Source organism: Dipodomys ordii, unplaced genomic scaffold (assembly GCF_000151885.1).
Source record: "Dipodomys ordii isolate 6190 unplaced genomic scaffold, Dord_2.0 Scaffold195, whole genome shotgun sequence".
In the NCBI taxonomy this organism is placed as follows: domain Eukaryota; kingdom Metazoa; phylum Chordata; class Mammalia; order Rodentia; family Heteromyidae; genus Dipodomys; species Dipodomys ordii.
Genome location: NW_012267411.1, coordinates 3,407,792 through 3,432,064, shown reverse-complemented (window position 1 = coordinate 3,432,064; position 24,273 = coordinate 3,407,792). Strand labels below are relative to the sequence as shown.

Sequence of the window (24,273 nt, the reverse complement as noted above, 5' to 3'; positions counted from 1 at the left end):
TGCCAGGCAGCAGACAGAGATGCTCACCCGCAAAGATGTAGCTTCCCGAAGTGCACAACCTCCCTCCTCCAGCCCTGGGTGGTCCCTGCGTAGTAGGTGCTGCTGGGGTGGTGCTCAGTGGAGCATAAGGAGCTGATGTGGCTGCTGCTGTGGTAGCAGAGGGGGAGGAGTAGGTGCCAGGTGGCCCCGAAGTCCCTTGAAAATTCCAGTCTGACCGGATCAGCAGATGAACTATCAGTGGAGCATCCAATGTTGATCTTGGCATAAAAGAAAAAATGAATCAGATTACCTCAGAATAACAAGCCAGGGAATAATTCAGCACTTATTTCCATTTTCCTGGAAACTGTCTGGCTGAAATATTTAACATTGCAAGATTCTGTTTTTTTTTTCAGAGTTGTATCATATATTGCTTTTAAATTAAATTTCTTCTCATAAAATACCGCAAAAGATTTCATGAAAAATTTATTTCTCTTCATTTTATAAGAAACTTGGAAGTGGGTAAGACAAAGGCTGGGATAATTCTAAATTTTAACTTTGTCCATTTACATAGAAAACCCAAGAATTTCATCATAATGAAAAGAGTGTTTCCTTAATCCTAACTTAGATTTTTCCCTAGTCTATTGGGTAGGAATATCTCTTTTCTCTTCTTAGAAAACCTTCCAGTTAATTCCAAAAGTCTTGAATTTGGAGAATTTTCTACACAAATTCCATGTCAAAACAAAACAGAATACTATCATTTTTCTTTTACTATTCTAGTCTGAGGAAAGATGAAAGTTGTATGTATATAAGGTGGACAAAGTGCTATTTTGATACAATTCCACATAGTGAAGTACCTAACACAGTCAAGAAACTAATCAATCCATCACATGTATAGTTACTCTGTGTGTGTGTGTGTGTGTGTGTGTGTGTGTGTGTGTCTAGAACATCTAAAATACATCCTTTCGGGGGTGAGGGGGATGGGAGGGCAGGGAAACAAAGGAGGAGGCAACAATGCTTAATAAGAAATGTACTCATTACCTTGCTCATGTAATTGTAACCCCTCTGTATGGTAGTTTCACATTAAAAAAACTTATTAATAATAAAAATAAAATACTTTATGAGTAAACTATTGACATTTGGCAAAACACAATTATAGGCACTTGTCTCTATCTTAATGTTTTGTTTTGGGCAGTATTGGAATTTGAACTCAGGGCTTTCTGCTTGTTAGGCAAACATTCTACTGTTAATCCATGCCTTAGGTCCTTTTTTGCTTGGTTATTTTTAAAGTAGGGTCTCATTTTTGATTTGCCTTGACTGGCTTGGATTATAATACCTTATTTATGATTTCCACATAGTTGGGAATGACAGGCATATGCCACCACATCAGTTATTTTTGTTTTATTTTTCTGATGAGATGAGATCTCATGAATTTTATTTGCCCAGGCTGGCCTTGAACTGTCATCCTTGTAATTTCAGTTTCCCACATAGCTAGGATGACAAGAATATGCCACCATACCCAGCAATTGGTAGAGTGGATTCTTGTGGACTCATTGCCCTGGTTCATCTGAGACCATGATCCTCCCAATCTCAGCCTCTCAAAGAAACAAAGATGCCTATACCTTTTGTTAGCATTTAAAGCATTTTATATATTATATACATATATATGTGATATGTAAAAATAATAGAAAATTTAAAGTAGATACAAACAAATTTTCTATCTAGGAATCATTTGATCTTTAACATTTGAAATCACAAGACACAATTATAATTTAAGGGTCACAGGCAGATAATATCAAACAAATATTTAAAATTGTGTTGGCATAATGTGAAGCTTTTTAAAGTAAGTTTACTGGCTGTAGACACATACTTGTGCTATGATATTCTGGTGAAATGCATCTTTTGTTTTGCTGATTTTACCCAAGTTTTAGAAATATGTGAAGAGGTTCAATTTAATTATGAATTTGCTTTATTGAAAATATATATAAGACAAGCATGAATAGTAATAAAATACAGACTAAGTATATTTAAAATGATAAAACAGTGCAATATTGCTTAAAATTTGAAATTCATAGAAGCATATAAATATTATATAAATGTGCTAGTATGGCATAGATTATAGTTACATTGATGTAAGACCTAAGAAAAGTTAAGTTTTAAGTAAGAATTTAAAAAAAGAATACGAAAATAATATAATCCTTTTTGTTTTTATAATGCTTAAAATTGTTCCAACTAATTATTATAGTAGACAGAGAAACCATGTTGTAAGAAAGCAAAGCAGTTGGGCACTGATGGCTCATGCCTATAATCCTAGCTATTCAGGAAGCTGAGATCTGAGGATTGTGGTTCAAAGCCAGTCTAGGCAGAAAGTCTGAGAGACTAATCTCCAGTTAACCACCAGAAAACCAGAAGTGGCACTGTGGTAGAGCACTAGCCTTGAGCTGAAGAGCTCAGGGACAGAGACCAGGCCCACAGTTCAAGCCCTACAATCGACAAAAAAAAAAAGAAAGCAAGCATAACAATGGGTTCTGGTAGTAAAAGTGAATTATGATGCCCCAAAATTTTATGACCTTACCAATAGGGAAGTCACAATGTGTGAAATTATCTAGATATCTCTCCTCTTTCTTAGATTTTGCTGGAGATAAAACTTAAAAGTACTTCTAACTGAATAAAGTTAAATACCTCAAACTGTATGATGGTGTTCTCATTCACATTCAGGTCTCGGGTAGTGATGGAATGCTCTCCGATTTCATTAGAAACAAACACCATTGCTGAATCTTCCTCCCTGTTATTCAAGGAAACAATGTGGAAATCGTTTATGTCAAAATTCATCATGACTTGTATAGAGCAGTGGATTATTTTTAGCTTTTCAGTTAAGTACTTACGGTGCTCCTTTGGAAGAATAGGGGCAATAAAGACCGATGTTACCACCTGGATAGAAAAACCAATTGTCTTCTCTGGGACCAAAGTCAAATGTATCCAAAAGTATCACGGGGTTGTTCAGATTATTTCCATCAATAATAAAGTCATCAACAATCCAGATTTCTTCTTTCTTACCTAAGGCATTTTTAGATAAAGCATGTTTTTCAAAGATGAAAATCAGATGGACATTTTTGATCATTGGAAGAAAGTACATGACAGAAGGAACTCAGCTACAACAGGCTGAACATATGCCTTCAAGACAAGACCCACAAACAATTTAACAGTGTATTCACAGTGATCAAAGTGTGAAAAAATTTAAGCTTGCAACCATATTAAGTTGACAAAGCACAGAAGTGCCTCACCAACTTCAGAAAGCTGTGACAAACAGCTTATGGACCTGTGTTGGCCTTTCAGTCACAACAAAGCTGTGCACCCTGCACAGAAGGAAAGGAAATGAGTATGGTTAGTGTTTGGAGGAGTTTGCTTTGGTCTAACTGGTCTGTGAGGATGAATTCAGAGCCGACGTACACTACTTCATTCAAGTTGCAACTCAGGGCTGTTTAAGCATCAGACAATGACTTGCTTCCATCAGACTAGGACAGAAAGATCATAGACACTACAATATTGTCCTGATCCCTAACTGCGTTTAGCTATATTATTTACTTGACATAGGAAAAAATGTCCCTATGATTATATAATATGTTCTTAATGCCTTTCAAAAATGTGTGGTAGTGTATGAGAACTTAGTGAGACCATTCTTGATCATCCTAGGCTCTGACTGACTTGGACCAGGTATCTGAAGGAAATGTTACAGGGCAAAAGACAAGGGCAAACCCAATTGCAGTTGTCCAACACTATCTGGACTGAACTTGAATTGAAGTGTAAAAACCAGGCCAAGCAGAAGCCTTGAGATTTCCCCTAGGTTGTACTCCACTGATTCCTACTTTTAGTATACAATTCACACAAAGCATTAAGGATCTATAAACAGGAGTCTGAAGCAATAAACTGATGCTGTAAAGGAAATCCAATGCCCCTATCTTTGTCTAATTCTTAGACCTTTCTTTTGTTTTCTTATTTTGCAAGTGGGTAGAGGAATACAATTTAAAAAAATCATATGTACATTTCAGATATTACATGAGGACTGAGCACTCTTCTGGATTTTGAACCTCTATTTATTTGTTGGATTTTTATTATATTTACTGTATGTATATATAATACGTCTTGTATAATATCTTATGTCTCATAGAATCACTTATTATATAAGCCATTTAGGCAAAACTCCATCATGATTGTCTTTTTACCTGCTAACATATCTATCCATGTATGTATCTATCTCATAAGTTGTTTTGTATTTTTTTACTTATTAGTTATAAAGGAAATACAAAGTTAAATTTCAAAACCATTTCTCCATTACCTCTGAATGTGGAGTATGTGCTTATTTAGATGATTAAATGCATGATGTTGTAAAATTTGGACTTTTATAATCAACAATAATAGAATTATAAGAAGCAATGGAACATTAGAAATTCATAAAACCATTTTCTGTAACAATTTAAAATATTTTTAATCCAAATCCAGTCATTTTAATTTACCACTGAAGCAAACGTATGTGACAAGAATATCATATTAGGCACTCTCTTACCTTGCCACAGCATTTCCTACAATGTTCTATTTTACTAATAAAAATGCTTACTTAGTACTGTGCATTCCTAAGTGAATTCAAGAAAAATATAGTTACAATTGGTAATCCTGGGTTGACTTGAACCTTGATTCTCAGATCTCAGCCTCCTGAGTAGCTAAGACTATAAGCATGAGTCACTGGTGCCTAATAAAATACTGGATGATGATGATGTTGATGTTGATGTTAATGATGATGATAATAATTACTACTACTATTATAATTACTGCTAGTCCTGGGGTTTGGGTTTGAATTCAGGGCCTGGGTGCTGTACTTGAGCTTATTTTTTTCTCAATGCTAGCACTCTACCACTTGATTCACAACTCCACATCCAGTGTTTTTTAGTGGTTAATTGGAGACAAGAGTCTCATGGATCTTTCTTCCTAGGGATCTCGGCCTCCTAAATAGCTAGGATCACAGGAGTGAGCCACTGACTCCCTGCTAGATGATTGTTTTATAAAACTTAGTTCTGTGACAGGATTTAGCTAAGTTTACAATATGAAGAGAGTGTAAGTTCTCCAGTTAAGCATGAAGAGATGATAAATGAAGACACATGAAGTCAAATATTCCTTGAGAACAGACAAAAGTGAGGTAAGTAACATGCAGGTGCTGTGGACAGCTACCAAGCAAACACTTTAAAAACAGGTATATTAACATGCTATTGTTACTGATCACAGAACACATGCATTTTTACCATTATTGTAAGGTTGCCAGAGCCGGAACCTCGTAGCATTGGTTTGGGCACTGTACGGCAAGGGGACATTAATGAAAAGTATGTTGGTTGTTTGAGGGAAGTAAAACTCATCCATCAGGTGCCAAATTATTCCTCCATTAACAGAGAACTGCAAGAGGATAGAATGGGACCTCTCTGGGGTACCTAGGAAAAAGGTAACAGAGGTGTAAGTCATGTGAGAATGATGGGGATCTTAGCTTACTCTTCTGCCATCAGAGCTCAAGCCAATTTATGTTCACATAGAGGCTCTAAGGTCCAAATGCTTTAGAAGCTACTGAAAGTGATGACAGGGAAGGCTCTGTATATGAATATTTTTTTAAACCACACAGTATCTTGGATTTGCATATAACACTCTTTCAGATGAGTGCATGCATCATTCTGAATTTAGAAACTATGGTAAATACATTTAATGGCATCATAGGTTTACAAAATCAAATATTTATATCTTGGTTTACAGACAAAAAATTACTTTAAAACTTACTTCCATAATGTTATGATTCTTAAGGGAAATCATTTCATAAACTTTGAAAAGTCAGAATGACAAAGAGAAGGTTTCTTAGAGCTCATAGTTTTAAAAATACAAATTTTTCATAAATTAAGAAAATTTAATTTTCTTAACTAAATTTTCTGAAGCCGTGACAGCAAGACTCAAGGTTATAATGATAAATATAGCAACCATAAAATAAATGTGATTACCAGAGTTATATGAGATAATTTAGAACCAGAAGTTTACTGTATGATTAAGCTGAACTTAAAGAACACTTGTGAATACTGATGAACACAAGTTTATGACAGCTCTTCCACATAAGGAAATTTATGGGCCCTTGAATCTGTTTGCTTTGTGAAGGAAGAATTATACATAGAGAATTTTCTGGAAGGAAAGCAATGTGTTTACTTAAGGGAACAACTTACCTTTTGCTATAAATCTAAGTGAAAACTGGACATACATAGTATTAGTACAATCTAGGTCTCTTGAAATAAGCATTCTCAGTCCTTCCTGAAAACAAACACACATGAATTAAGCATGTCTTACTACTTACTACTTAATTCCTATTAAGTAAGCAGTAGTAACATATAACGAATGATAAATAAGCAATATTTGTCATATGCAAAAGGAAAAATGAAACCATTCCCGTTTCCCTGTTAATGTTTCTGTGCTTGAATAACGCAATTCCATTTTTGCACCTCTAAATCTTACTCTGCTGTGATTTAGAGTAGCGTAAGAATGATAGCACTATCTATCTACAGGCCTTTAAAAACCAGTCTCCTTTGATCACAGCATGTTGGGAAAGAAGGAGGAAGCAGATGGGAAGCTTTCCAAGTGCTCCTGCTGGAGGTCAAGAACTAATAGGTAACTTTTTCAGCGTTCCAAGGAGTCTCAGGACCTCCCTACTCCCTTGTCTGCTCCGCCAGCCCCAGGAGGCTCCCATTCAGGCTGACACAGCACTCTTTTGCTCCATACACTTGGTCATGTTAAATAAGGCATAACTAAAGCAGGCCCTCATGCCCAGGCTGTCACCACTCATGTGGAGATGCCAAGAAACAAGGAAAGAGATCACATGAGCTTTAGTAATTTTTTCTTCCAATTAACTATTTCTGGTTGCCTGAGATTGACAGCTGGAAAGCTTGTTTTCTTCATGTGTTCACAGGATTGTGGTGACAGCCAGGATGACAGATCTCACTATGCAAATGTCTCAAGATCCAAATAGGTCTTCTATTCTGCTGGTGCAACTGTTGAATATGGTGACACTTCTTGGCTTGTGGCTGTGATGCTGAGTGGACACTGTCAACTGGTTCTTCCTTTTCCTTGGTCATCTTCTTTGTGGTACTGGGGTTTTAAATGAAGGCTTCTCACTGTTAGGCAGACATTCTATTTCCAGTCCTTTTTTTTTTGATTTGGTTATTTTTGGGTCCTACTTTGTGCTCAGGTCAGTTTGCACTGAGATCTTTCCATTTATACTTCCCACTGCCATAGCTAGGATGACAAGCACATGTTACCTCATGCAGCTTTTCATGTTGAGGTGAGTTCTTGGGGAAAATATATCTATATCTATCTATATCCATATCTATATCTATATCTATGTGTGTGTGCGAATTTTATTTTTATTGTAAAAGTAATGTACAGAGGGGTTAGAGTTACATAGGTCAGGTAATGAGTACATTTCTTTTTGAATAGTGTCATTTCTTCCTTTGTTTTCTCCCACTCTTTTCCCTCCAAATCCCCCTCCTCCACAAGTTGAATAGTTCATTTTCAACAGTGTCTAGTGAGCATTAGCTGCATTAGTTCACTCTTGTCCTGCCATTTTGCTGCTTCCCTTTACCCTCCACCAAACAGCAAACTTACATCCCTATGAATCTACAAGTAAACACAATGGATGATAAAAGACAAAAAATTACACTTGGACATGATAAACAGGACTCTAAATATTCACACAGTGAGACCAAAGAAGGATATTCTTAGGAGAGGATCACAAAGGCTCAATAGCTATGTACATATGATCATATAAAATGATGTTTATCAAAATGAACTCCAAGAAATGGAAACAAGAGGTTTTTTTCATTTTACTTTTCATGTTTTTTTTCCTTTTTGTCACTGTCTTGGGAATTTGTTTAGCCTTGCTCTGCTATTCTCCTGATATCGGGTCTCCCAAGTAGCTGGGAAAACAGACATGTGCCTCTATGCCCCGATACTGGTTGAGATGGGAACTTTCAGACATTTTTCTGGGATGGTCTTGAACTGCTATCCTTCAAACTTCAACTTCTTCAACAGCTAGGATTACAGGTATGAGCCATGGTGCCTGGATAGATAGAAATGTTTCTTTTTCATCATTTTCCAAGGGATAGTAACCCATTTGTGCCAAATGTGAAGAATTCTTTTGTAGACAAGCTACTGTAATTAATGATACTATTCCTGTATCTATAAACATGAAAAAGAAACTATCATTTCCTTTTTCATGAAAGAATGCCTTTCTAGGTCAAACCTCAGCCTAGTGAATGGTGCATACTGAGCACTCCATGTCTTGCAGAGCTGATAGGCAGTATGTCTAGTACATATAATGCTTGGCTGCTCTTGCATCAGCCTGGCTAACGGGGAAATAGGAAAGACTATGCATCTTTCCTATTTATAGGACCAGGGTAATTCTAGCTTAAAATTTTCTCAAGAAAAGACCCTTGAATAAGTTACAGGGCTTCTGCTCTTCGATTTTGTGAGTGACTTCAAGTGTATGACAAGTTAGCTAGTGGTTGTGTGTCTTACCCGAGATTAAGTAAAAAAAAAATACAATATTCCATATGAAATGTGCTACCTCAATTTCTTAGATCTTTCAAAATTTTTCAGGACTTGTAAGTCATTCAACATTTACAAGCATTTCTCCTTTCTTATCCAAAACCTGAGAAGAATTTGGATTCAAAGGAAGATGATAACTGGCATCTATTAACTATAATTGAAAAAGATCCAGGGTGCCTAATTTTCTGAGTGTTAAATATTCATCATTAAGGTTATATTGAAACCCATGCAGACTTTTGTCAATGACTTCATTTGCACACCTAGATCAGTCAATATCCCCATGCTGAGAGGGACAGGTTGTAGCATGTATTCACATATGGAGATATACCAGCTGAGCAGAGTTTCACTCAATTGATTAAAATTTCCCTTACCAGACATCTACAGTAAAATAAAAAATATATTAACAGTGTTTGGGAACGCTATTAAACTTGCTTTGATGTTTTTCTTTTTTTTTGTCGGTCATAGGGCTTGAACTCTGGGCCTGAGTGATGTCCCTGAACTCTTCAGCTCAAGGCTGGCAATCTACCACTTGAACCATAGTACCACTTCTGGTTTTCTGGTGGTTTATTGGAGATAAGCGTCTCACGGACTTTCCTGCCTGGGCTGGCTTTGAATTGTGATCCTTAGATCTCAGCCTCCTGAGTAGCTAGGATTACAGGTGTGAGCCACTGATGCCTGGTGACTTCAATGTTTTTAAATTTACCACCAGGGAGAAAAAATACAGGAGGGACAACTTCATAAAGAAAGAAAAGAGAAGATCTTCACTAGCCATACAATGGACAAGGGTCTCATATCTAAAATATACTTAGAACTCAAAAAATTAAATCCCCCAACAACAAATCCTCAAAACAAGTACTGATTAAATACCTGGGCTAAAGACTGAAAGAGAAACTTCTCTGAAGGGGATAAGAATGGCCAATAGACACATGAAGAAATGCTCAACTTCTCTAGCTATAAAAGAAATGCAAATCAAAATAACAATGAGATTCCACCTTACTCCAGTTAGAATCGCTATAATCAAGAACTCTAATAACAACAGATGATGGAGGGGATGTGGCCAAAAGGGAACCCTACTGTATTGTTGTTTGGAGTGTAAACTTGTTCAACCACTTTGGAAAGCAGTATGGAATTTTCTCAAAAGACTCCACATAGAGCTCCCCTATGAACCAGCAATCCCACTTTGGGGCATTTACCCAAATGATCACAAACAAGACCATGCTGAAGTTACCAGCATAACTATGTTTATGCAGTGTTATTTACCATAGCTAAGATATAGAACCAACCCAGATGCCCCTCAGTAGATGAATGGATCAAGAAAATGTGGCATATATATGCAATGGAATTCTATGCCTCCATCAGAAAGAATGGCATTGCTCCATTTGTTAGGAAATGGAAAGAATTGGAAGAAATTATATTAAGTGAAGTAATCCAGGCCCAAAGAAACATAGGTCCCATGGTTTCCCTTATTTGCAATAACTAGTGTATGTCTAGGACAAGCAGGAAAGGTCAAAAGCTATGTACATATGATCATATAAGATGATGTTAAGTGAAATGAACCCCAAGACAGGGACATAAGTGGTTTTATTTCTTGCTATTGTTTTTAACATACTTATAATATATTATGTGATTTCTTTGGTTTCTTTTGTATGTTCCCCCATGGTATAACTCCTGTTTTCACTGTATTTGATTCTGGTGCCCTGCATCTTATATATACACTTTTTTAATTTGGGGAGGGGAAGGGAAAAAACAAAATGCTTAAATAGGAATACAGGTTGACCCACTGTAACAGTGAGATGTACAAGACACTATGTTGAAAACAAACTTTACAACTTGGGGGTGAGAGGGAGGGAGGAGTTGGGGAGGTGGGGAGGGAAGGGAAGGTAGGGGAAAGGAGGAAGTAACAATGCTTGATAGGAAATGTACTCTTTCCCTTACTCATGTAACTGTAATTCCTCTGTACAGCATTTTTACAATGAAACACACACGTATAAAAAAGTAACTTCAAAAATTATTTTTATAATATTACAAGCTAAATATACAATAGCATAAATGCTGCATTCTAGATACCTAGATTCTAAAAATTAGATGCACATATATGTAGTTGCCATAGAAAATAGAAGTTCCAATCACCTAACCAGAGGAAAAACTTAATGCCCAAGTAATCATCAAAAATGACTCTGCTAGCTTACACCTAGCAGATGCTCATGTGTCTGAGATCAAGGAACCATGTTTGTAAGCCACCCTCGGCAGAAAAGTCTGCTAGACCTCAGCTACAAGAAGTTAGGCTAGAGATGTGGCTCATGTGGTAGAGCATCAGACTAAAGAAAATTGAGTGAGCCCCAATTTCAAGCTCTAGGATAAGAAAGATAGGAAAGAAAAGGAAAGGAAGAAAGGAATGGGGGAGGAAAAAAGAAAAGGAGAGAAAGAAAAGGAAAAGGAAGGAAAGAAAGAAGAGAGGGGAAGGAAGGAAGAAAAGAAGGAAAGAAGAAAGAAGAGAGAGGGGAAGGAAGGAAGAGAAAGAAAAAGGAAAAAGAAAGAGAAAGAACTGTGTTTAATGGAGAGGAAGAAATACTTTGGTCTAGAAGATGGCAACTAAATGTAAAATGAGGCATCATCTGATGAAATTCAGAAATGCAGTGAGTGAAGACAGGAATATATAGAGTAATGTAAAGAAGTATAATTTTAGCTGACCCCTTTAAAAATGAGTGATGTTCCAGATTTGATGGTTTCACCATTCAGATTTCCCCTCTCTGCACCATATACTTCAGGCCAAAGGTCAGGATGTAAGTTCCCATTGAAATCATCTTTCAGAATGGAGGGGAGTGGAACAACAGGTACACAGTACGGTCCACCAAAACCCCGGTCACACCTAGGGAAAAAAATACAAGGAGAAAAAGCATCATTTATCTTGAGTTTGTCAAGCCAGATATAATGTTTCACTGGCAGGAGTGACCAGTTTTATTAACTTACACACAGCGTCCAGCATCACAGATCCCTCGTCCTGAGCACATCCAAGGGCAGCCTGAGGCCAGGACAACATTATCAATAGCCCAGGAATCAGCTCCTACAGTGTAGTTGGCCTGAATCCATCTGAACCGGGTCCTGGGAGAACTAAGCAAAGAAAATACACCACTGGTGTGAAAAGCAATTTGGAAGCAAAAACACTTATTGTCATTCTCTTTTCCCTTTAAGCTCCTTTTTAGGATCCAGTTCCCTCTTTTTTGAGACCCTTTAATTTCATACTAAGTAGTGAATAGAGTCATAGAACTGTTCTATAAGATAGAAAAGTTATTCTAAATTACTCATTTGAAATACATGCAAAATCTTAGCTTCTATCAATGTTAGCTTTACCAACCTTTTATTCCTATTGTAGTATTGAGATATGAAAATAATAACAGTAATAACAACAACAACTAAGGGTACTATGCAAAAATCTCACAGTGATGAATGTGCAGAAGGAGTCAATATGGCTTATGGGTAGAAAGTTACATTTTTTACAACAGTTAAAAAAGCTTATGGATTGGCTTTGTTAAAGGAAGGTTTAGTTTTGTAAAACTTTTGGAACTCTCTAGACACCTTTGAAATCAGCAACCCAAGGCATCATGCATTTCTCTTCTTTCCACACATTCTATGCTTAATTATCATGCAGAGTAATAGAATTCCCATGTGGAATCACAATCATTTTCAAATCAGGTGCCAAAAATCCTAAAGTTCTGACATGTAGCCAAATGACAATTCTCACTTGGTAGAAAATGGAAGGTAGACAGTGATCCTCTTCCAATTCTGGAATCTTTCCGAGGTGTAAATTGAACTTTCTGTGTAGTGTAGACAGCCAATGGTTGGAGGAGCACACTCTTCTGTGACGAGATGCCAGTCCTTGCCATTGTTCAGAGAATACTGAAGCTGCACACTGTGGGCTTCGCTGAAAGGCTTGCTACAGCCCATGCTCATTTCAAACTGTAAGAAGGTAGATGCTGACACATGAAAATCCCAGGTCTCGGCATAACGAGGTTTTCCTACCAAAAACAATAATGAAGTTGAATGGTATGCTCTTTCTTAATAGATATATATTCTTGCAGTGAACATTTTCAATACCAAACAAAAATTATTGCTTATTTTCAATGTCTTAGGTGCTCTGGCTTTTCAGCTAACATTCTGTTTTTACAGACTCAGAAATAAGGAAAGCTGCTAATCTGAAAAGCATTACCTATTAAAAGGGCTGCTAAGTCTATAGGGATGTCTTCAAACAACACTTTTGGTTCATCCTAACAAATCCAGGTACCTAACTTATATAACCACATTCTCTGAAAGATGGTTCCAATGAAAAAATGAGTCATTGAGTTCATCAAGTTCTTTCAGAGGACAAGTTTCTCCCCACAAAAAAATTTATGCTCAGAAAAGACAGTTACATAATTTTATATTAGAGAACTTTCTTTGCAATTTTAGTTAATTTAGTCCTGTAGTTAAACACATATCATCTCTTCATTTGGTGATAATATATACCTATATTTTCAGTGAATATCAGAGCTGTATCCATAGAGAGACAGTCAATATCAACTTGACCTCCTTGTATTCGATACCAGTTGGCTTGCAAATCTATGGAGCCATCAAATTTGTCCTGAAATCCAGTTTGAGAGCTGTCATTCATTCCTATAAGAACATCATCCAAAGCCCACTGGGCTGAATGCTTCCCTGTAATCAGGTGAAGAAAGGCAGTTGGATAAGGTTCATTACATAGCAATATAAGTATCTTTGTGATTATAATTTTAAATCAAATTATCTGGAAATTGACAACAAATTAAAACACACACACACAACAGAAGGCGAATCTAGATGCAGTATGATCTAACAGTTACCAAAAAACATGGAACTATAATTTACCATGTTGTGGTTGCCACCATCGGAAAGCTGTAGCTGGTGTCTTTGCCTCCCGTGGTAGGTCAATGGAAATGATCTGTGGCTCCAGAAATGACATGAAATCCAGCTCTCGAAGCAAATGCCAGAGTATCCCATTGTCATTTGAATACTGAACTACAAGCCCTAAGTTACAAGACATAAATTCAGTTAAGAGGACAGCTTTCCTAGAGGCAGCTGCTTCAAACTGTGTCTCAGAGAACGAGGGAGCATTCATCTAATGTCTAAGGGATGAATTAGTAGACTAGAAGGCTCATCAATTTCTTAACAGTTTCTAATACACTGACTCCCAGCAAATGGAGATAAAAAATATGTAGCTCCTTTTTTTTTTGTAAGCTCTTTTAATGCCCACTCAAGTTTGCATGAGTGATGAGTAGGTTGGTAAGGAGAACATAAAAATACGCTCCTGATCATGTACTTGAATTCTAAATTCTGCACTGAACATTATAGTCTTATGCCATTATTATATACTCAGAAAAGATATCTCAATCTCCCTGGCACAAAGTAAGTCATTCCTTTTGCTGCTCAAACATCCAGCAGTAAGAATTTCCCAGTCTGAAATTCTATTAAGAGGAAGGCCTTTAACCTGTATACATTTGTCTGACCTTGGTTAGTAGGTGCTGAATGAAATCAACTTAATAAATAGCAAAGCAGAAAGACTAATGATTCTCCAGTGTCTCTTCGTGTCCCTTTTCTCTGGGCCACTCTTTCACCTGTACCTGTCCATCTAACCACACCCTTCACCTGTCACCATGTTAAAGTTCAAGGGGCCTGCCATGTCTCCTAGAAACACTTTTATTTAAAAGAGGACTTGGGGAAAGGTAATCATGACTACAGAGGAGCAAACTGAAATTGAGGGGATCAATTTATGGATGTATCTTTTTTTTTTTTTGGTCCGGTTATGGGGCCTGAACTCTGGGCCTGGGCCAGCTCTTCAGCTCAAGGCTAGCACTCTACCGCTTGAGCCACAGCGCCACTTCTGGCTTTTTTTTTCTGCTTATGTGGTGCTGAGGAATTGAACCCAGAGCCTCATGCAAGCAAGGCAAGCGTTCTACCACTGAGCCACCTTCCCAGCCCCAATTTATAGATGTATCTTTATATAAATATAAAATTCATCAGTGCATGTCTTAGAAATTTCCCTATGCTCTGAGGGGGAGAGCAGAGGTATTTATCTAATGGTTAGTTCCACAATTGTCCTTAAAATTGGCATTACATGCTCATAAATATGACAGGGTACCCGAGCTACTTTCTCAGTATTCACATAATTATGCTCAGTTAAGTTATATTTCTTTTATTATATTCTAACTTTTGGAAAATTATAATTTATATCATATATAACTTTTGTATTTCCTTATTGTTGACTGATTGGAACTTTTCATTCACACTTTGTCATGTTGGATAACGAGGAGTTTAATAAAGTGAAGTTTCAGCAATATTAAGCTAACATACAGAGTTAAGGAAAAGCTGTTCAAAGGTAATTAACAGCACATGGAAGTATGGGTAGCAGATCTGACAAGGAATGGTGCCAGGAACAATGACAAATATGCTAGAAATTAGAAACTTTAAAGGAATTAAGCCTACTATATTTATAATAGAACTCATCAAATGGAAGGATAGGATAGAAACACTCAAAGATTAGGACCTCTTTAGAGAGACAGTGTTGGGTACACAGGTGTAGGAATGGGGAGTGAGAGCTTTCGTTGGTTGAGGTGTGACTTCCATGTTTGGAATAGACAGTCACACCAAACCTTGATGAAGAAAATACAATCTAGGTTGATTTTAGCCTTATCTAGTTAAGTTGAGGAAAAAGGGCTAATCTTTAACACTTATTATTTACTCAAGAAATGTCTTATTGTCCTAAATATGTCCAAAATTTAGGACATCATTTTAATGAGGTAATGGATGGATAAGAGTATGGATGCTTCAAAATTCAAAATTTTGGGGGGAAGATTAGGATTTGAATTCTGCATCATACATTTGCTTGCTTATAACTCTGTAGGTGCTTTGTCCACTTGAGCCAGCTCTGCTTTTTGTTTGTTACTTTGAAGACTGGGTCTCATAGATTTTTCTACCTGGGATGATTTTGAAACCCCATTCTTCAGATCTCAGCCTCCTGAGTAGTGGGAATTACAAGGGAGCCACAAGTGCTCGGTATAATTTTTGTTGTTGTTCTTGTGGCTATTGATGCATGTTAATATGGTTTACATTTATTAAGATGAGAAAGAGTTGAGAGAAGAAAGAGATATTATTAGTTGTTTGGGTGGGTTAGGAGCGATGAGTGACAATGTTAACAGACACTTTGTATTCATATTCTGTTTTGTACAACTGGAAATTCTTTGTACAATGACTTAAAGATAATAAAAAGTTAAAAAAATAGTTATTTGGGAGGTGACCAATTTTGAAGTTAGAATACAGTATCAGAAAGAAAGCATCATGAGAATAGAATCTCAATGACTGATCATTTCTAGTTCATTTTACTCAAAGTGTGGTCTGAGATCAGCTTCTGTATCATCTGGAAACATACCTATTGGTGATGGGTTTAAAAATTCTGATATTTCTTCCTTTGGAAAGTGGAGCTCAATTCTCTTCCCACTGAGGTTTTGGATTGGTTTACTAACATGGTTAGAATTTGGCAGGGGCCCTGGTGCATGACTTTGGAGGTTCACTCATTAAGGACACTAGAGACTGGAGTGTTACACAGTGGTAGGTACAGCACTTGCCTCACAGGCGTGAGACCCTGCATTTCATTACTACAACCACAAAAAAATAAAAAAAAAAATCATTGTATGTTCTTCCTTGTTCTCTGTCCTTTGCTCTAGAGAAAGCTGACCTTCATGTACTCAGGACATTCAAATAGCCTCTGGACAGATCTATATATTGATAGTCTTCCCAAATCCAGGGAAGAACTAAAGCCTTTTGTTAACAAATACTTGAGTGCACCATCCTGGCTAAGGGTCCTAATATCTGTACCCTGGCGGCCTCTGTCTTGCCACAACCTCATGAGATATTCTGAACCAGAACCATTCAGCTTAGCTGTTCCCAACTTTTACAAAGTAAAAGTTGTTTTAAGCCACTCAGTTTTAGGATAATTTGTTATGTGGCATACTACCCCAGTCATTCTAAAGCAGAACTTGCATTTAACAAGTGCAAATCCCAAGTGGTTTCAGGTGTACATTAAATATGATGCATGGCTCAGGTGGTACATCTTCCGTTTGAGTTCTGCTAAGCTGCCTTTCTCCTTATTAGCTCTGTAGTGTCACATGTTCAGGCAGCAATGAGGACTGCAGAGATGAGACCTCAGATACAAAGGACAATACTGCAGGGCCTCATAGACAGTATGGAATGGAGGAATGTAAGTGAGGAGAACAGTGGTATTTATATTTTATACCAGACCCTGAGCCTCCTTGCTGGATCACCTAACACAGTACATATTTGAATAAACCCAAGCCATTTAAGCTCATCTACTGAATGTTTAAGACATATAAGACACTTCTGTTTTTAAACCAGAACTACATCTGCATTCTGACTTCTCTTTTTCTGAAAACAGCCTAATTTTGACTTTAATTCCAAATATGTAAATTGACTCTTTAGCTTAAGTAAGGAATCTTCACTTTTATCACTGTAAGAGATTTGTTCAAGGATTTAGACAGATTTACATGTCAACCACCCATTTTCAATAAGAAGCTGAGAAATGCCTGTGGGAAGTGAATTACATGGCCAAGGTTTTGTTGAAGAACATTTCTCAGCACTGGCTGAGAACAAGTTGCCTGTACCTAAAAGGGAACAGACATTGCCCCACATTGCAGTTAAATATGGAACAAAGCTTTATGTCTATGATAAGCAGATGTTTTTTATTATGCCATGTCCAGAGCTTATTCAACAGCTTATTTGTTTCTATCTCTTTCTTGCTTATTGAGTTTTTGTTATTGTCTGACTCTTCTGACAAGAATGAAAGTTCTCTTCAAATGGCTGTTCATGCTTCCACATGGCACATGGCACACAGCAGGTTTGCGTTGCTTGAGTCTCATCACAGTACACTCTCTTTCCCTCTCTCTTCTCACTGTCCATCCAGCAATACTTCATTATCTTGGGTGCTGGAATGAAGATTTCAGATGATCCATGAAGAAAAATATAGACAAAGGAGAAGGCATTTTTGCTTTAACTCACTGAGATTTAGAGGGCTATTTGTTATTGTAGTATATCCTCACTCATCGTGATGGATGAATCTTGTCTTTTAGTGATATTGTATCTGTAGTACCTAGACCAACAGTGTCTAGCTTAAGACAGATAGATGAGATTGAGGAAAGCATTATATCAGTCGATGATAATTTGGATAATTACTATATTAACTATTACTGAGAGATTCAAATGAAACCATTAAGTTAGTGATGATGTGGCCAAGGAGGTTTAGAGTTGATGAACAGAGGGTGCTCTATACATCGGCTGCCCCTCAGGTACTATATTGAAGCTAGTATGTTTTATACAGTCTAAGAACAAGCTCAGATCATAATCTCATAAAAGATTATGATATTATTTTTAAGACCATGTTTTAAAGATATCTTGTTTTTTTTAACCTTTGAGGAAGATCCATCTAAAGAGTCCATAGATTTTGTACTAGGAACCCACACACATTTCAGGTTACTGAAGGAAGCCTATCACATGAGCAGAGCTCCAGGGGAGCAGCTGTGTTTCAAGGGTTTTGCATTTCCTTCAGAACTGAGACATTTGAGACAGAAGATGGTAGGGATGCCTAGTAAGCACGGGGTTCACAGCAAGGAAAAGGTGTGTAACAGGATGATTAAAAAGACATACAGTCCGGAGCCAATGTGCTGGTTTAAATCCTTGCTCAGCTATTTACTAACTACAAGACTGTGGACAAGTTACTGGATCTCTCACTTCCTATATCTGTAAAAAGTTCTACTAGTAATTCCCATGGTAAGGGGTTAGCGTGGAGGTGAAATGAGTTAGCACTGCACTTGGATACAGTGTATTATACGTAATAAGTGCTCAGTGAAAGTTAAGATTTGTTGTTTCTAGGAACAGTTTCTTCTGCACAAGGATTTGGGTCCTCCCAGAATGTTTAGAGGCAGACATAGAGTTTTCTCCACTTTCAATAATTCCTTATGTGAACAAGCTTAGTTAGCTCTTACACTGAATGCAAAAGTCTCTATTATAACTTTTTCCATCCTTGTGGAGAATTATAAAAAGAAAAAGAGTTCCTTAAAGTAAATGTCCTTTGATTCTGCATTCATGCTGTTTTCCAGATGTCAGGATCTGGAGGAGAAAGCTTAAAGACGACATTTCACCAGACAGCCTTTCTGTGCAGGGGAAGAGAAGATGAGGGTGATTCAAGAGACAGATCAGGTTTTGAGATCCAGACCAAACTTTGGGAGGAAAAAGGATTATTTTGCCAACAGTGATCGCAATTTCCATAAGGAAGATGTCAGCTTACCTTCATTTCTAGCCCTGGGTTTGATGCAGGTAATACCTGAAGTTTTGCTTCCAATTTGTATGTAAAACTGAACAAGTCTGGAGGAAAAAAAACTTCAGTTACAAATAGATGAGTTCAGAAGAGCTTTAAATAATTATTTGTATTTGGACATAGGGAAAAAACTCTGCAATTCTGAAGTAGTACTTTTAAACTTAAATGATATATGATAGACAGAAAGTATATAGATTACAGTAAGTTAATTCTATGAGCACTAATATAAAAAGTTAATTGATACACTACTTTATTCTCTATAATGATTTAAACCAAAAAAGAGAATTTAACTCCAATTTCCTGCAACAGTCTGATGTAATTTAATGAGGAATACCCTAAATCCAGATAATGTCACTCTTGGAAATTCAAGATGAGAGACAAGTCTAACAATAAGAAGTCAGATATTATATTTGTTTAGATTGACAGAATGGCCTGCCTTTTGCTGATTTATAGAAGTTAACTTAATTTTTCACAACTGACTGTCACTCACTGTGATGTAAATTATGCCTCTATCTATGGTAATCAGCAGAGCCCACCTGCTAAACTGGTGTATTTTTGAGAAAATGAAGCAGCAGGAAAAGGAAGAGAGTAAAGGTAAACGTTATGAGAGAGAAACTCGATTTTAGTGATGATAAGGTCTAACCATTTCAAACATGTTTTTCTTTTGTTCTTTCCTTCCAATTCTCATAATTTAATTGGTAAAATTCCCACGATTTTATTTTGGTGTGCCACTACTATTCCATAAAAAAAGAATGAAAGTAAATACTCCTTTATTTTGCCAAGAGGTGTCAGTATAGATCTAATGGAGGGAGGAATTCTGGGCAAGGGGAGAGGGAGAATATTTTCAAATTAGGATAGTTTTCAATAAGTGACTACAAATTAACTTGGGTAAATAAAGGTAGATCATTTTCAGACACAGCATGGCTGGAAAGATCTCTTTCTTCATTATGAAAATACTGTACAGAGGGGTTACAATTACATGGGCAAGATAATAAGTACATTTGTTGAAAGATCTCTTTTTTAGCTGCATACAGAAAATCATGCTGAATACACACTAGACATTCAGGCCTTGGAGATGACTTTTACTGATTAATGAATTGTGACTTAATTTTTTGTTTTAACTGTCTTTTTATTATAAAGCTAAAGTTGTGCTTCAGTTTTACATATATAATCTACATTCAAAAACAAAACAAGATACTTAAAGGGCTGGGATGAAGCTCAGTGGCAAAGCGCTTGCCTAGCAAGTCCAACGTCCTGGGTTCGATCCCCAGTACCAAAAAAGAAAAGACAAAAAAAAGATACTTAAGATATTTTAGAATATATTATACTAGACCTCAGGGTGCAGTCAATACATGGTGCTATTCATGGAGAATTGTACCCATTAACAGCTCACCTGATGTTCCTAGTGTCCAGAGGGACAGTCCTCGCTTCCCTTTTCCCAGGCCCATTGAAGTAGAGGGACTTGCCATCGTTTAGAGTTCCACAGCCAGTTCCAACCTGGCCACCAGTTATCTTGTACCAAAGAGGGCTGAGCTTCCCTTCAAACCTGTCGAACATCTCACTGTGATTAGGGACATTGGATGCACAGGTTCCTTGTGCAGCTTCAGAGAAAAAATACACAGGAGAGATGCTTTGTTAGAATCCCTGAATATTAAAAGGTATATTTAGCATATGGGCAAGAACGGATTTGTAACTCCCAAATTTCTTCCCGAAAGCCAGTCATCAATTCTTTTAAGTGCTCATTTCCTTTTAATAAAACGAGCTATTGGGGATATTGCATCTCCTTAGTTGTGGCTTCTCTGATGGCTCGGATAAACTGAAAAGCAGATTTTGTTCACAGTAAAATTTGTCTACTTATCATCCTTTTATTAGAGAACAGTAAGAGGAGTTAGTCCTAGATTTAAAAAAATGCCACCCTTGCAATGACAAGTGATAGCACTTTCTGAAGAAGGTCTGCAGAGGTGTCTGTCTGTGGTTATGTGTCAGATGAAGGCAAGTACACTGACAAGCTGGGAAGGAGCCCTTTGAAGTTGTTTAAGAAAAAAATGAACCTTAAGATATTATCTCCTGTTTTACTCCTTAATCTCAGCTCCCTCTTTGGTGTTTCTCATGGTTACCATTCATAGGTGACTGTGGTCAGAAAATACTTCGCTCATAAAGCTCTCTTTGGAAGTCTTTGGATTGACTGTTTTATGTTATGTTTTTACTTTCAATGTCAAAAATTATATTTCATATTTTTTTCTAAAAGCAAGGTAAAGAGGATCTCATAGCTAAGTAATCAAGAGCTTGGGTCTGTCCTTCAGAGAATGACTACTTGAGTGCGAAGCCAACCTCTAAGAACAACTAGTCATATGACCTGAAGGATTATTAACCCAAACAACAACAACAACAAACTTCTCTGTGCCTCAGTTTTCCCAAATAGGGTAAATAGGGTTTACAGTACTATGGTACAAGATTATAATTAGGATTAAGGAAGATGAAATACAAAGCTCTTATTTTATGCATCAATCAGCCTTAAAAATAAAAGACATAAAGACAGGACCCATTAAGAGAGGGGAAGAAGAGAGGCTGATGAAAGCTGAGTACTATGGGAACACACAGAGGAGCTGGGCCTAAGGAGTCAGGACTGGCGGCTCACCCCTATAACCATAGCTGCTCTGGAGGTAGAGATCCACAGGCCCAGAGTTCAAGGCCAGTTAAACAACGACAAAAAATAGGGTGTGGTAGCATGCATCTGTAATACCAGCTATATTCAAGGTCATAGAAGAATCTCAGTCAAAGGCCAATTTGAGGAAAAAGGCAAGACTTTACCTGAAAATTAATGGAAGTAAAAGAAGCTGAGGGTATGGTTCAAGTGGTAGAAATTCAAACCCCAGTATCGCCAAAAAAATTTTAAAAAGAGAGAAAATGTCGTAATGAATCCTGTTGTTGTGTACAATTAATGAAGAGAAAAAATATTTAAAAGGAAAATCCAAAAAGTGGGAGGTAGCAATTTGACAAGAAATGTATTCAATACCTTACTCATGTAACTGTAACCCTTCTGTACAGCATCTTTACAATAAAATAAAATAAAAAAAGAAAATCCAAAAAATAGAATAAACAATGAATGCTAAAAATGGAGTGAACCAAAGCACTTATTTTAGTGCCTGGCATGAAGCAGAGCCTCAAGTAATGTTCATTATGATTGCTATTAATAATAAATAAATCTTCAGGGAGTGAAATTTGTGTTATGTTTTCTTCTTCAGGCAACTTGAAAGTACAAGACACCTTAGCACCTCATGTGCTTGGGTGAGAAATTCCTACTTCAGAATCTAGTTCTCTGAAAGAACAACATGGAATATAGTAATTAAGAGGAATGTTTTTTTTTACAAGCAAGCCATCAATGGACACACATGCAGCCTTACCAGTATACCCCAGGTCACAGAAACACACTCCTGAAATACAGTCTCCGTGGCCACTGCAGTAGCTGGGGCAAGGCTCAGAGATGTATACCCCATCCAGAGCAAACGGAGGCACGTTCTTCTGTGAGCTGCTCTCCTGGATCCACCGGAATCTGGTTTTGCTGTTGGAGAAAACACATCTGCTTCTTACACCCAAAGCACTGGGATGCAGATTCAGGAAAACTCAAGAAACTCTTCATTTATTTAGGTGCTTGCTTGATTGTTAACTTAACCTTCAGACGGTGTCTCTTAAAGACCTTCCTCAAATTGCTGTTTCTTTTTCAGCACAGATATTTGAATTCCAGGATATTGGGTATAGAAGAACTATTTATTTATTTAATTTTGGGTGCCAGTTGTGGGTACTATTCCTGAGCTCTTTTGTTCATGGCTACTGCTCTACCACCTGAGCCACAGTTCCACTTTTAGCTTTTTTAAAGGTGGTTAATCCTATAATTTCCTGCCCAGACTGGCTTTTACCTGCAATCCTCAGATCTCAGCCTTTTGAGCAGTCAGGATTACAGGTGTGAGCCACTGGTACTTGACAGACTATATATAAATGGAAGGTTTTTGATGGCCAGCAATATGCCAAGGGCTTATATTTTCCTACCTGTTTCATCATAAATAAACAAGATTCTTTCTTTGACTTAGTATCTTACTTTTCCAGCATGCTCATTTTATGGATATTTTCAGATGAGGCTATTTGGGAATATTTGAAACTACAAATAGAATGCTCATGTTGTTTATTTGCCATCGACATGATTCAAGGAGAGATTTATGTTTGTACTGACAGTTCTGCTGACACCTATAGCTCCTTGCTTTCCTCTTCATCACATGTGTATAAGCTCCAAGGTATTCCTTTTATGAACTCTTGGCAGCCATCTAGGCTGTCAGTTAACCTTGGCAACTGTCAAGGAACAACAAGGAAACACCTTTATTGCCTTCATTTGGAAGGAAGCTACAAATGGAATCAACAAAGGTTTCACTGGCATGATATAGGCATTTGTATTTCTCCAAGTTTTCTCTGGTTCCTGATGCCTGATGCTACTCAGTTCTCTTCTCAGTGGCTGTATCTTGAAATGGAACATAGGGATTTAGCAACCTCCAAGTTGCTGTAATAAGAACTGGTAAAGAAGCCCTCAAATAAATAAGCAGAGAGAGATGGCCCAAAGAAGAACAGAGCCGCACACTTACTAAATTATTAATGTATCTGTGCCCATATGCTATGTTTGCTCTTTCAAGAAACAGTGGAATGAAAAATGATTTCTTTCTAAACAACAATACATTTATTTTGGAAAACACCTAAAAAGAAAGATGTCTCCATTGAAGTTAAGCACCTATCTTGGGTCATTACTGAACATTCAACATCCCTTCATTTAACCAATAGTTCAAACACCTGCCACATGCCAGAATGAGGGCATGGGTTTAAGAAACTATAGGGAACAAAATGCAGACACCTTCCTGCAAGTGTGGAGAAAGAGTTAAGTGTGATTTGACTATTAAAATCATCCAACAAAACTCCCCCACCTTTGTTTGGCATGTTTCAGATAAACAAGAAGAAGAAAAGAATATTTCTTGGCCATCTTTTATCAGAGCAACATGATGCTCCGTCTGCATAAAGCATTGATTCTGTACCTCAATCTTTCACTACCATACAATTCATGGAAGTTGCATCTGTTTTTCAAACTAGGAAAGTTTGGGTTGGGATGTAGCTCAGTGGCAAAGCGCTTGCCTAGCAAGTGCAACGTCCTGGGTTCAATCCCCAGTACCAAAAAAAAAAAGAAAAAGACAAACTAGGAAAGTTTTCTGTGCAACTATGTGCTCTGTGCAGAGGTGCACAGGTGA

The 24,273-nt window shown here is 37.2% G+C and overlaps 1 protein-coding gene across 1 annotated transcript in view; it reads right to left on the bottom strand.

Moving 5' to 3' along the window:
* The window catches only part of Reln (reelin), a 323,527-nt gene that overhangs the window by 69,626 nt on the left and 229,628 nt on the right, over window positions 1-24,273 (bottom strand). Inside the window, exons 28-40 of the mRNA XM_013034723.1 lie at window positions 22,396-22,553; window positions 20,385-20,592; window positions 18,962-19,038; window positions 13,477-13,635; window positions 13,099-13,287; window positions 12,338-12,611; window positions 11,566-11,706; window positions 11,287-11,464; window positions 6,222-6,306; window positions 5,271-5,453; window positions 2,862-3,033; window positions 2,659-2,761; window positions 28-257 (exon numbers count right to left, since the gene is read on the bottom strand). Coding sequence (XP_012890177.1) covers window positions 28-257; window positions 2,659-2,761; window positions 2,862-3,033; window positions 5,271-5,453; window positions 6,222-6,306; window positions 11,287-11,464; window positions 11,566-11,706; window positions 12,338-12,611; window positions 13,099-13,287; window positions 13,477-13,635; window positions 18,962-19,038; window positions 20,385-20,592; window positions 22,396-22,553 — 2,157 coding nt within the window. The remainder of the gene's footprint in view (window positions 1-27; window positions 258-2,658; window positions 2,762-2,861; window positions 3,034-5,270; window positions 5,454-6,221; window positions 6,307-11,286; window positions 11,465-11,565; window positions 11,707-12,337; window positions 12,612-13,098; window positions 13,288-13,476; window positions 13,636-18,961; window positions 19,039-20,384; window positions 20,593-22,395; window positions 22,554-24,273) is intronic.